This window comes from Leucopleurus acutus (genome assembly GCF_964270905.1).
Source record: "Leucopleurus acutus genome assembly, chromosome: 18".
NCBI classification, from domain to species: Eukaryota; Metazoa; Chordata; class Mammalia; order Artiodactyla; family Delphinidae; genus Leucopleurus; species Leucopleurus acutus.
Window position 1 is genome coordinate 9029853 of NC_139160.1, and position 14721 is coordinate 9044573.

General features: G+C 33.6%; 1 protein-coding gene across 5 annotated transcripts in view; it reads left to right on the forward strand.

Moving 5' to 3' along the window:
* PDS5B (PDS5 cohesin associated factor B) overlaps window positions 1-14721 on the forward strand; it is a 203084-nt gene that overhangs the window by 101059 nt on the left and 87304 nt on the right. For all 5 annotated transcript variants that reach the window (XR_014326931.1, XM_082859730.1, XM_082859731.1 and 2 more), the window contains exons 8-13: window positions 79-219; window positions 2407-2522; window positions 5762-5856; window positions 10320-10465; window positions 12970-13121; window positions 14377-14490. Coding sequence is in view for 4 of the 5 variants with exons in the window: in XM_082859730.1 (XP_082715856.1) it covers window positions 79-219; window positions 2407-2522; window positions 5762-5856; window positions 10320-10465; window positions 12970-13121; window positions 14377-14490 (764 nt within the window). In the remaining variant the exon portion in view is untranslated. The remainder of the gene's footprint in view (window positions 1-78; window positions 220-2406; window positions 2523-5761; window positions 5857-10319; window positions 10466-12969; window positions 13122-14376; window positions 14491-14721) is intronic.

The window sequence follows — 14721 nt, forward strand, 5'->3', positions numbered from 1 at the left end:
TTAATTGAATAATAAAATTTCAGAAAATTCACTTTATCTATGTTGTTTCTATTAATGATAAATTTTCTTTCTCAAAAGTTTTTTAATCAGGTTCTGATGCTTGGGAAAACATCTATCAGCGATTTGTCAGAGCATGTCTTTGACTTAATTTTGGAGCTCTATAATATTGATAGTCATTTGCTGCTCTCAGTTTTACCCCAGCTTGAATTTAAATTGAAGGTAACTATTCTAAAAATAATATGGTTTTATCAACCAGATTAGCAAAGCACATTATTTGTGGATTTTTAATCCTTATAGTGGTTTTAACTGAATGTTACCCATGTGGTGGTATTACTGTTATTTATTTACATGTTTGTGCCTTGCATATTTGTGTATCTCCAGTGCCTGGCATGGTGCCTAGCAGATAAAATCCGATGAATTAATGGTTAGCAGAATGATATTTTCCTTCAGATGTTTTCCAGATAAATTCTGGGTTGTGACTAACTTTTGAGGTCATGGGTATACATCAAACTTTTACATTTTTAAGGCATAGTTTATAGTGGTTCCCAAGACCCCTTGATGTGCCATAAAAATAGTTTAGGATCTGTTATCCACATAGGGTGAAATATTTTCCCTTTATGAATATTATCTTGTACTTGCCTAGCCTATCTTGAAAGCTCCTTTGCTTTTCACATGGCTTTCTGGAATCTTTCGGTAACGTCCTTGTTGCCTTGCCATTAAATTATGCCATAAAATTGAGTTTCATTTGCAGATTTGGGGCATGTTTTCTCTTTCAAATTATTACATAAAGATTAAATAAATCTGGTTATAATTAATACTGTTTGATGAACCCCACTGTACCACCCAGAAAAGTTTTTAAATGATTTCTGTGTTGTATTTCTTGTTTCTAAAAATTTGAATTTGTCTCTTTGAAAACTACAAAATAAACAGTTTATGTTGGTAGTGTAAATACCCCCAAAATGCAGCAAATAATTATTCTCATTTTATGCTGGGGCATATTTCTGGTGTATTTCTCAAGTGAAACATTTGATTCACTGGCCTTCCTCTACCCCCTTTTTTCATGTAGTTAGCAATTTTGATGGGCAAAAGGCAGTCATACCTTTAATTATTTGTTGCTTTGATTTTCTCTAATAAAAATATTGAATACTGTAAGAAATACAAAAATAAGAATTATCATCCCTGCTTTCAGCAAATTTAACATCTATTATGGGAGGAAGAGGAAAAAATCCATATCTAATAAGAGGCCAAATATTATAAGTATCATAAAAGATACAGACAGCATACAATTGAAGCAAAGGAAACAGCATGCAGAATCATATAGAGGTAGGAAGGTGCTGGGTGAATTTGCAGAACACAAAGAATTACAGTTGCATGGTAGCATAAAGTAAGTTTAAATCATTCCTGGCTGCCCATTAGAATCTTCATCTGTGGAGCCTTAATAAACAAACAGATGTCCAGGCATTAACCCAGATCAGAATTTCTGGCAGTGGAGTCCAGACATGGGTTTTTGTTTGTTTGTTTGTTGTTTCTTAAAAGCCTTATGGGTCATTCTAACGTGCAGCCAGGGTTAAAACGTACTTTTTTAGAGGAATAATCAAATAATAGAGATGAGTCGGGTCATATCATGGGGGCTTTAAATGCTGGGCTTTGGCATTGGTTTAAAATTTAAAAGATCTGTACAGTGCCATCCAAGTACCTTGAATATTAGTGCTTTTAACAATCTCTGTCACATTTTGTGTTCAAGTCTAGTATTGTAGCTGGCTCATTCATTTAAATATTGTCATTTGTTGGAGGTACCAAAAGCAGTAATAAAATTTGAGTTCTCATCCCCAGAGTACCCATTTTCTATATAAAGTGGAAACTTTAGTTTTTGTATGTGTAAGGCTTCCTCATGTCGTTGAACTGCATTATGAATCTGGTGTTATGTAGATGAACGGACTCTCCTGTTGGGAGATTTAGTGCATATTTATTTCTACAAAGGGCTTAACAAGTACCTTCATACATAAGTCTCTGTTTACTGTAGGAGTGGCCTCTATCAGTGTCTATTCTTAAAGACCATGAGTAGTTTTTCAAGGGTCCCAAGTAGGTTTGATGCAAGTTAGTTTTTGATTTTGATTTTGAATGGAAACAAGCCTCAGTTGTAGGAGAGGCCACTAAATTTTAATCAGACTTTGGGATGAATTTTCATGTAGGAGAGTACTCCTTTAATGTAATTTGAAATGATTAGAATATTTAAGGTAACATTTAATTTTATGAAAAATATATTAAACATTTTTATGTATAATTTTTCAGCTGAAGTTAATAAAAAGTTTTCTGTGGAATTGGAGATTAAGGGAAATCAGGGGAAAAATTATTCTCAGTATATCTACCTCATGGTTTTAAAGCTGTGGTTGTGTTTTGTTTTAGAGCAATGATAATGAGGAACGCCTTCAAGTTGTTAAACTACTGGCAAAAATGTTTGGGGCAAAGGATTCAGAATTGGCTTCTCAAAACAAACCACTTTGGCAGTGTTACTTGGGCAGGTATATGATTTTGGTGTCCTGTTTAACAGTAATATGTGTTTATATCTACTTACTATTTTAAAACAGCACCCACATTTAAGATTCACATTTTCTGAAATCATAAAAATGAGGGGTTTTATATTTTGAAATTCTTGAATGCTGATGGTGATTGGCCATATTTATAGTTTCCCCTTCTTATTTTGTCTTCATTAATTTTTAAAAGATGATACATTTAAAAAACTATCTCACAAAGTATTATAATCATGAAATTGAAGTGTATTGTTACATAGCAGAGATTGATTAATTCCAACCAGAAATACATCATGGTGAGATACAGCCTCTCCACAAAGAAATTATATTTAATTAGATTATTTGGAGACATTGTAAAGATAAAAGGGTATCCATAGAATGAATAAATAAATGATTATGTATATTTCTCCTACTAACCTCCTTTCTACGTTTCTTATGATAATGAGGAAATGATAACCTGGGCTTCTTATATGCTTTTAATGATCCATAAACCTCCTGAAATCGGTTGCAAAATTTTGAATGTGTTTCTATATTTTTTCTGTGAGAGGGGTTTATTTTATTACTTTTCTAAAGATACCCCGACCTTGAATATGTTAAAACCACTTCCAAGTGCCCTGGCTGAAACCTACTTTGACCCTGAGGATAGAGGAGGATTTTTTCTCCCTTTTATAATTATGCTTATAACAAATCATGCAATTAAGTTGTAAATAAACAAGTAAATAGGATTGAGATTCTTACTCTGTTTTCTTTGTATTGAAATATTTGCATTGTCATCACCACTTTTCTTTCCATTTTGTTACCAGAACTATCAATGATTATGATAAAGATAATCTCTTCCGGTCTTGTTTTTCTAATTTGTCAAATCATATAAGCCTTTATATGTTAAGCCCTAAATTCTTACTCTGTTTTCTTATCTCTTATGTATCTCAATAATAATATTTAACAAGGTGTGTTAAACTAATAAATATTAAACCATTGTCATTTTGAGTGTGATTTCTAGACTTTTTCCCCTTAAATACAATGAGCAAGAGGGCAAAATAGTTTGTTTAATTAAACTGTGTAACTAAAATCAAAATCTGGTTTATTTAATGTGCTAAAATAAATACAGTTTTACATATAGACATTTAATATATCTTTAAATCAGGACTTGGATTAGCCAGACTTTATAGGATTTTAGGAGGAAAAATTCTAATTTAAACTTTTTACCTTTTGATTACATTGTAATTTTTCCTTCTTTTATTAATGACATAAAACTTGCACATTATTACCAATTTTAGGGAGCTAGAGTATTTTTTTAAAGATGTCTTTTAATGGTTATTTGGTACATGTTTAGTTGAGAAAGGTTAAAGTGTATAGGGATTGAGTACTTGGGTTCAGAACACTCAGGAAACTATATGAGACCAGAGACTAGATTTTTTTTTTTTTTGCGGTACGTGGGCCTCTCACTGTTGTGGCCTCTCCCGTTGCGGAGCACAGGCTCCGGACGCGCAGGCTCAGTGGCCATGGCTCACGGGTGCAGCCGCTCCGTGGCATGTGGGATCTTCCCGGACCGGGGCACGGGGGCACGAACCCGTGTCCCCTGCATCAGCAGGCAGACTCTCAACCACTGCGCCACCAGGGAAGCCCCAGAGACTAGATTTTATAGACTAGATTTTTTTGAGTGTACTTCATAAAGCAGTTTGTTTCCTAATAATAATCTTTTATGAGTAATTTGTTGCTCCTTCAGAAGACTTTTTTTCTTTTTGATGCTAAATTTTGTTTCTTACGGTATTAGGTGATACAAGATTTGGAGACTTTTTGGTCTTCGAGAATTAAGACATGAAAATGTCAAATGGAAAATTCTTGCTTCACTTTAACGTTCTTGTTGTTACTTAAGATTTAAAAAAAAACCCACTGCTTTGTAGTCCACAATGAACTTATGTGTATAGGCTTTGAACATCAATGGTTTAGAGACAACTAGGCATCATGTGCTTCCTGGTGGAGGAACACAATGCCATTATCAAGTAGTCTTGCTAAAAAATGAACCTGAATATGATCAAGTCTAGAGACCTGATTCCTAATGTGCAGGATTTAGGAGAGAGGGGAACCTGTTAATTGACATCAGAATGATAAAATTATCAAAATCTAAACTGTGGAAAAACACAACACACACAAACACAAAACAGTTGCTTCACCAGATTACAAAGGAAAAGAAAAAGATAGAGAGGGAAAAAATATGAGTAAAAGATACTTAAATGACTTATCAACGAAAGAGTTTTAACTTTTTAGAGATACATACTAAGGTATTTACATATACATGTAAAAATTTGCTTTGATATTAGTGGAAATAATTATGATAGATAGGAGTAATTTCGGCACAATTTTAGAGTCATATAAAGTAATACAGGGTTTAGTGCAAGATCTACCAAACATTTGTGAATGTTCTGTATTTAAGAAAGAATAATTTGAGGAAAAGCTTTCTTTTCAGTGTGGGATTTAATAATGTATATGTGTATTATGTATACACAATATACTTGCATAAACAGATACATTTGAAATTATAGGGCTTCCCTGGTGGCACAGTGGTTAAGAATCCGCCTGCCAGTGCAGGGGACCCAGGTTTGAGCCCTGGTCCGGGAAGATCCTACATGCTGCGGAGAAACTAAGCCATACGCCACAACTACTAAGCCTGTGCTCTAGAGCCTGCGAGCCACAACTACTGAGCTTGCATGCCACAATTACGGAAGCCCGCATGCCTAGAGCCCATCTCCACAACAAGAGAAGGCACTGCAATAAGAAGCCTGCGCTCCACAATGAAGGAGTAGCCCCTGCTCGCCTGAGCTAGAGAAAGTCTGCGCGCAGCAGCAAAGACCCAACACAGCCAAAAATAATAATAAATAAAATAAAATAAATACATTTATATATAACAAAAAAGAAAGTATACTATTTATAGGAAAAATTTTGTCATTCCAGTTCTTGTATTTGAGCCAAATGTATACTCTTTAAACATCCTCATTAAAAGTACATAGTTCTCACAGGAGATTGACCTAGTTTAATATAGAGGTTCCAAAGAATTCTTACATACATAGTATATCAAAAACTTTGTTAAAATAGTCTGGGTCTGCTTTGAATTATCCTGTATAAATTGTTTTTTCTTTTAATTAGAGAAATAAATATAAAGTAAGTGCAGGATAAACACTTATCTCTCTCTCTTATTTTAAAGATTACTCTGTGACTTTATATTTTATCAGGTTTAATGATATCCATGTACCAATCCGCCTGGAATGTGTGAAATTTGCTAGCCATTGTCTCATGAACCATCCTGATTTAGCAAAGGACTTAACAGGTACTGTATACCCATAATGGCAAATATTCCTAGATGCTCTTTGGTGAAAAAAATTGGTTTTATATATAGGAAAAAAAACCTTTTTATTTTTGGTTGTTTTTTGTGATTATTCTCAGTGAAGTCTTCTTGTTTCAGTTCATCATCATGGTGAAGCTACAGTTTTTACCTCCTAGTACCTACATAGGCTAGAAGCACTTACATAAAAAGTAGCATTATCAGACAATATTGGTTTCTTAATTTAAGAACAATTCTACAAGTATTTCAGGCATTTGGATTTGAACAGGTCTTGACTTTGAATAGATTATGGAACTTCAGTCGTCTTTAATATTTTGAGAACTTAGGTGAGAGTCATTAATTTATGAACTAATTTAACCATGCTTAATGGAGGTAACTTTTCTGAAATCTGTATATTGATGAGGTATTTCAGAACTTTGCATTTTTATAGTAATGAGAATACTGTGTATCTGACTGTTGCTGCTCTGTTAAGGTTTTTAAAGTTATGAGATAGTTCAGAGAATACGGATGAATACAGCAGCCACTGTCTTCCTCAGAAATGTTAGCATTTTGATGTATTAGCTTAGGAGTTTAAAAAAAGAAAGTAAATTGTAGATACAGTTGAAATGCTGTTCACAACTCCTCTCATTCCTACTTCTGTAGAGGGTAACCTCTCTATTAAATTTGTTGTGCATTCTGTTCATGTTTTTCTATCTATGTCACATGTGTATCTGTACATAAGTTATATATAGTATTCTTATGTGATTTGAAAATTTTATTGAAATAATTTGAATTTGATATAGTTGAACTTATTCCCACTGTCTTATTTTGTGTTTTCTATTTTGCATGCCTGTTCTTTGCTTCTTTTATTTCTGTTTTTCTTCTCTTCTGCCCAACTGATTAGTTTTCTTCTCATTTTTCCTTTTTTATCCATATGGGCTTGGAAGTTACATTCTCCTTCATGCTTTTACTGCATAGTTGATTAATAAAGTCTGAAATTAATCAGAACACTAGCTTCTTTCTGAGCAATCCAGGACCCTTGAATGGTTTACCCCTGAGCACTACCTTCTCATCTTTCATATTATTGCTTGTTATTATTTAGTTATTTACTCTTTTTAAAATTTTACCAACTTGTAGTACATTTTAAACTGCTTTTTCTGGGAGATATCCTGCTTGGAGAACCCTCTGTCTACCTGCTGACACCTGAACTTGGACTGCTCGCTGTGTGTGAGCTTCTGATTTATAGCATTCATCTTAAGATGATTTGTTCTTCCTCTCTCTTTTGCCTTCCCCCTCTCCTTCCCTTCTTTTCTCCCCCCTTCTGTGTGACCCTGAGTGTGTGTGTGCGCGCGTGCGTGCATGGGTGTGTCTGTGTATGTCTGTCTGTTTCTTCCTTTTCTCTTCCTCCTTCTCTTTTATCCTGGATGTTTCTTTTACTCTGGAGCACCCTTTTCTTGTGTTATGGGTACAGTATTCTCTGAGAATACTAATGATAGTATTTTGGAGTTTTCGTTTTCTTAAAAATGTCTGTTTCACCCACTTGTTTTTCCCACTTTTTATTTTCTTTTGTCTGTATTTTCCATGTTAGAGGCTTTCCTCAAATGCTTGGCAATCCATGGCTATCGGCTTTTATTAAGAGTGGGGGACTAAATTAAAAGCTGTTCAGAAAGCCCTGAGCGTATGGATGGGATTGTTCACTCTGAACTTCACTGTAGGGTGATCAGGGTGGGTTGTTTGTTGGAAAACCTTTAGTTTAGATACTTTCTCTTTGGCTATTCAGATTCCCCAGAAAAAGAGTATCCTACCAGGAGTTTAATTTTAATTGCTTGTGTCTTTGGGACACCAAGTATTATTACTTTATTTTTTATTATAGAGTGGTATTTCATTGTATGAATACACCATAATTTGCTTATATCCATTTTTTTTTTCTTTTGATGGATATCTGGGTTGTTTTTCGTCTGGGGTGATTATGATTAAGATTACAGTGAGTATTCTTGTATAAGTGTTTCTGTGGATTTATGTTTTTATTTCTCTTTGGAACTACTTAGGAGTAAAATTGCTGGTCATAGGGTAAATGTATGTTTAACTTTATAAGAAATGACCAAGTTCTTCATAGTAGTTATACTATTTCCCACTTGCACCAGAAATGTTTGAGGGTGCAGTTGTTCAGCATCCTTGCCAACATTTTGTATGGTCAGTCTTTTTGGTTTTAGCCATTCTCATAGGTCTTGATGTTTGTTGTGATTTTAATTTGCATTCTCCTGATGACTAATGAGATTAGTCATCTTTTTATGTGCATATTGATACATATGTTCTTTTATGAAGTATCTGTTTAAATTTTAAACCCATTCTTTTTTAATTGGCTTGTTCGTCTTTTTTTTCTTGTTGATTTGTAGTAGTTCTGTACATAGTCTGTATCTTTTTAAAGTATTTTTTCCATAGTCAGAACTTCAGTGCATTGTTTACTCTTGGCTAAATAATAGATATTTTGTTTTTTTATAGCTGTCTGAAATATACTTTAGATGTGAATAATTTCACCAATAACCTTTTTAGTCCTTCTCATTGTTTTGAATGTTTTGCTTTATCAAAGGATAGTGTACAGTTTCATTTTTTATGAAACATTTATCTTGTTATGTATTTCCTAGTCTCTAGCCTCCTGGCACATTTTAATTTTTAGAGTTGGCTAAAAGACAGATTGGAAAAATCTAGGGGTCTAACTATTAATGCAGATTTTCAACCACTCCATTCCATGTTTTCAGCTGCTGTCTTCATCTCTGCCTTTCTCATTGCTTGGTGCCTTGAATTTCAGCGTTCTTCTACCCTGGAAATGAGCTTGTCTATGGCTTTTCTTTCCCTTTTAGGTTTCATCCTTCTCTTTTGTCTCTGGGCATTTACCAGTCATCCATCTGCCAAAATTTTGGTGAGAAATCTCTTCTGCTATGATCTCTTCTCTTGTTACTTGTCCCTTTTAAAAGACATTTTCTGAGGGTTTCAGGAGTGAGCTGAAATAAATATGTTAAAAACATACATTTATCTTCTTTTCTCAATAGTGTGTTTGTGAGCTTCATCCTGTGCCTTCAGCCAAGTTTTGAGGGACGTAGCCATATTGGGAAGAGTATTGTTAGATGCTGCATCATGCTAACTGTTGAGAATTTCTTCTTTGTCCTGTTTTCTCTTCCTCTGCACAGTTAATATCTATAAGTTAATAGCTCTTGTGTATACCTGTTTAATATGAATGATTTGTTTTAGTGAAATGAGGATGTATCTGAAAATTGATGGTGTGTCATTGGTTTTTCCATTTTTTAGTGACACCTGAAATAATAATACATATTACATTTGAAACAAGTGCAGCGAAAGATAAAAACTCCTGTCTTTATCTTGAGGGGTAAATGAATTTGAGATATATTTAGCATGGGGCATTTGAAATCAATACTAAAAATAACCTTGTTTTCTGTGATACATAAAATAATATTTCCATTTCTTCAGAAGTTTTTTAGCGACATATTGTCTTAAACACTTTTTGAAATAGTTCCTGTTAGTAGAGAATGCTCAAGGTGGAGGGGCTTAGGACCTGGGCATTGATTTTATGAGCTTTTGCATTATATTGTTAACTGTTAATTTATTGAGAAGTAAATCCATTCACAATCATAAGCTCTGTTTGTTGTTTATAGACATGGCTATGTATGTTACTCCAGATCCAAACAACGAAATTTTATCTTACTGGTCATATAATTAAAAAGCTGAATAATAATTTATGTTCACTTGTGGTACCTCTTCTTTAAACCTAATATATCATTACTGAAGATTGTTAATTTTTTCTTTCAGCTTTCTCAGTGCCAGATCTGAACTTCCATGTTTTTGACTTTAAGATTCTCCTCTAGTCACTCGTAATTGTTAAGTGTTTCATTTCTTCTGTCTTCCCTTTGGCCTTCCTTTTAGTTCAGTTAAACAGAATTGCCTTACGGTCTTTCCTGTAATCCTGTTTCTTGGCTGCCATTACCTTAATTTTACTCTTTCAATAACCTCACTAAGGGTTTACGTAGTTAAGGGACAGAAACTTGAATTCTCTAGCCTTTTCCGATTAGAACCACTTGACTTGAATATTTTAACCATTTAAAAAACAAAAGTGAAATATTTAACATTGATATACTTCTTGGTTCATTTATATGGTTTGTTGAATTAATGAGTTTAGGAACTCCTTAGTTAACTACCCTGTCCCACAAATGGGGAGGGGATTTACTCCTCAGTTGCATGTAAACTACTGTATTTTGCCTGAAGGACTGACCTTCTTTCCTTCTTCCTTCTCTTTCTCCCTTTCTCTCTTACCTACTCCTAATGTTTTTGAAATATTGAACCTTCTACTTAGGTTTTGTTTTTGTTGTGGTTTACTTTCAAAGATCTTATGCAATCTTTTCAAACATTTTAGTTGTCAAAGTTTCATTTTAATCAAATAAAATTTTATCTTTCAGAGTATCTTAAAGTGAGGTCACATGACCCTGAGGAAGCTATTAGACATGATGTTATTGTGTCTATAGTTACAGCTGCTAAAAAGGATATTCTTCTGGTCAATGATCACTTACTTAATTTTGTGAGAGAGAGAACATTAGACAAACGGGTAAGTAGGGTTAATAATTATTAGTAGGTTTGCATTTTGAATACTTGAAGTTTAATAGTATTTCATTTGAAAATATTGAGATTTAAATGTAATTAGCCCTTTTTGGGGGGGAGGCATTTTAATATCTAAAATAATGTTTATGAGAAGATTTTACTTTTTGTTACATTAAATTTTATTAGTTTTTCTTTATTAGGATTATTTGTTCTCATCCTCAAAATGGGTCAGCTCTAAATGGTAGAGTAATCAGATGTTTAACCTGTACACTAATTTTAGTAAGTGACCTTTGAAAAGGCCTCTGAACACAACTTCTCTTTTCTCTTTTTCCTTTCATATGGGTATCAGTTCATAGTCCTCTAGCTGATTGTATTATAATTTCTATGGAATGGAAAATACAAGATGTTTTCTTTTTTCTTTTAATTAATTAATTAATTAATGGCTGTGTTGGGTCTTTGTTGCTACATGCAGGCTTTCTCTAGTTGTGGCGAGTGGGGGCTACTCTTTGTTGTGGTGTGCAGGCTTCTCATTGCAGCGGCTTCTCTTGTTGCGGAGCATGGGCTCTAGGAGCGTGGGCTTCTCTCTTTGCGGAGCATGGGCTCTAGGAGCGTGGGCTTCAGTAGTTGTGGCGCACGGGCTCAGTTGCTCAGTTGCATGTGGGATCTTCCCGGACCAGGGATCGAACCTGTGTCCCCTGCATTGGTAGGCGGATTCTTAACCACTGCGCCACCAGGGAAGTCCCAAAAATGTTTTCAACATGGCAAAGCTAACCCCAGCAGAGCAGCATGCTTCGAGCCTATCTCCCATGACCCCAAATCTTCCTTCTGGAGCACTGAACAGCTCCACTCTTTAGTTAGTGGCTTCTGAAGAGGGCACTGTGTCTTACATTTGTATTCCATGTTGCCTAGAATGTATTAGGCACTCAGTAAGTGTTTCAGTGAATATTTATTCTCCCCTCCTCCCCTTTGCCTTTCCTTGATGGCATGGATTTTACAGACTTAGACTTAAGAGTAATTTTGGTGAAGGATGAAAATCTTTGGTGTATTTAGGGGTTAAGAAGCAAAGAAAGTGGGAGGCCTCTTGGTAGATATGAATAGCTCTAACTAGGTAAAAACTTCACAACATTTTGAAAGTCACTTGTATGGTCGATTCTGCTGTCTCCATCATTTAATTCTCTCTTTGATCATGTGGGTTGTGGATGGAGAATACATGGACAGGAATTGCATGGTTTTCCCTCCAAATCTATAGGTACTCAGAGCAACTTATTTTAGTTGATAAATTTAGACTTGTTGTTATTGAATATTTCAGTACGGTATTAAACAATGAAAAGGCCAAAAGCTGTAAAGAAGGAAAAGGAGGTTTGCATCATGGTAGGATAACAGCCTTCTAAGTGTTCAAGTAAACTTTTTCATAGTTAAACTTAGAATTTAAGCTAAGTATTTGTATATTATTGGGATCATAATTCATGTATGTTTTTGATCATCATGGTGTGTTCATCATAGGACTGCTTGGTTCATTCATATAAATATTAATTGAGTACCAAAAAATAATTAAATATATTTATGTTACTGGCAGTATTAGAATATGCTCTATCTATATCTTTAAATTTTCCCTAAAGTAGCACTTTCGGGAATTAGAGATAAGATAGGGAATTGGAGATAAAGTTTTTACAAACATATTGAATTTTTATTTTATGAGTAAAGCTTTTGAAGTCTTTTATTTCAATATGTATGCAGTGGATGGATGAAATAAGGACTATTATTTACTGTAATTAATTGAAAGAGAAACCAAGAGAAAAATGTTGCTGTGAGTGACAGACTGCAAAGGAAAAATTAATAATCTTCGCAGATTCATGAAGTTCTTAATATTACTTACACCCTACTGATTATAGTGCTGTGTTTATGTAAAATTTAAGATTAAACTCATACCAAGATAATTAATGTTAGGTATACTATAACAGATATGTATTTATTTTAGAAAATGGTTGAATACCTTTATACCTGAACGTCTTTGCCAGATATACAAAATGAACCACTGATGTGTCTTTGCATTCAGCATCTGATAAAGCCATTGTCATGTATACCTTTAATACACGTATGCTTAATATAGACCATAATTTGGAAAAAACTCTATAAGGAATAGCTCACAGTTTATCCACTTAACTGTCTTTGCCTTTTACAATTTGGTAGCATGCTTTCCCTCACTCATTCTAAGTGACATTAAGTAGATTGTGATTGAGTTTTGTTTTTTAGGGATTGGTAATGGGTATAAGATATCAAAGCATTAAAATTCTTTGTACACGTTAATAGATGTCTGTGCTTGACATAGTAGATATATTAAAATGATAGTTGTGTTTTTTCATACAGTCATTACAGATTGACATCCAGGAACTGAGGTATGATGAAAATAAATTGTATAAAGTAAATAAAAAAACTGGGAAACTAGACTTTACTGAATTAATATAACGGAGGCATTTTTAAATTACGAGAAAAATTTTTGTTTTTTTTAAGTGGAGAGTGCGCAAAGAAGCCATGATGGGACTTGCCCAGATCTATAAGAAATATGCTTTACAATCAGCAGCTGGGAAAGATGCAGCAAAACAGATTTCATGGATCAAAGACAAATTGCTACATATATATTATCAAAATAGTATTGATGATAGGTAAGTTAAAGACACCACATGTAAAATGTTTAGTGCTTTTGGTATTATATAACTGTTGTTGAGCTGTTGTTTTAGGCTAACTATTTTCTTTATAACTTTAAACTCCCTCCTCAGTTTTTACTGCAAATTAAAGGTAGTGAGTGACTAGTTGCTTTCCCACCAAAGCCATAAATGAAGTAGTAATGTACATATAACTTTAGGGATGGATACGTCTTTTATGGTCATTTTCGTATACTGTGTTTTAACAGAGTAATATTTGAAAGTAGGAGTGTATGTAATTATTTAAATTTTGTTTCATAGATAATTGTGTTATAAGGATTCACATTCATTTTTTCAAATAAAATTAAAATAAGTATACAACCTTTGGATTTAGACATTTTAAATACAAACAATTCCTACTCAAGGCTAAAAAAACTAGTTTATAAATTTATATAAAAACACATTATCTGAATATAATCTTTGTATTTTTCTATTCCAGTGTGTAAGGTTAGATCTTATATGGAACCTAGCGATTTAGTAGTTAGTAGAACTGTAAATTCTGCTTGCAGTCTGCATTGATTTGATGAATTTTTAGTGGGGTCCAAATGATCTTGCTTATTAACAGGTGAGAATGAGAAAATTAAGAACCAGTAGGACATCTTACAATTTTAAGAGGTATGGGAAGCAGAAACTGAGTATCTTAGGTTGATATTATCTAAGAGACTTTATAGTTATTATTTTTAGAAAATTGACGTTTTTAAGCTTTTTGAGCGTGTGGCATCAGTGCACAGAGATTTGCATTATGGTTTCATAGCCCACCCCCCACCATTTAATTTTTCTTTTCTCCTTTTTTTCTTTTTTTTACTTTTATCTAGGTCTCTTTTCATGATGATCACTACAAAAAGTCAAGAATCTTAAACATTTCTTTATGGTTAACTTATAGATGTTTAGAATTTGTCACTTGGAAGGTTCTGGTGTAGTTTTTTAACCCTTTATTATTTAGCCAATGAAATTGAGTCCCTGGTATATAACTTGCCCAAGGTCATGCAGAAGTAGTTAATCTTAGTTAGGTATAGGACTGTTTCCAGTACATCCAGCTAAAATTTTTTCTTTGGCTCTTCTTCTTATAGAAAGAAATCTTTGATTTGGAAATCTCATCTCTACTCAGAAAGAAGAAGCTCTTTTATATGTGTTCTTTATGTGTTTTGGAAATTTACATACATATTTAATACGTACATTTAAAGAAATTAATACAGTACTTTATGTTTTTTCGTAGATTGCTTGTTGAACGGATCTTTGCTCAATACATGGTCCCCCACAATTTGGAAACTACAGAACGGATGAAATGCTTATATTATTTGTATGCCACACTGGATTTAAATGCTGTGAAGTATGTTTCAAATGTTAAACTCTGTTCTTTCCGTCTTTTGCAGTATGTTGGATTTTATGGAAAAGAAAACAACTGTATTTTTAAATGTCAACAATTTATGTAATGCAAACATTGTTTAAATGGTCAGACACAATAAAATACTTGGATAGGATATTTTTTCAGAAAGTACTGCTATTAACATGAGATTAACAAGGATTTTTGTAACTAATTAAAAAACAGAGCTGATTGACA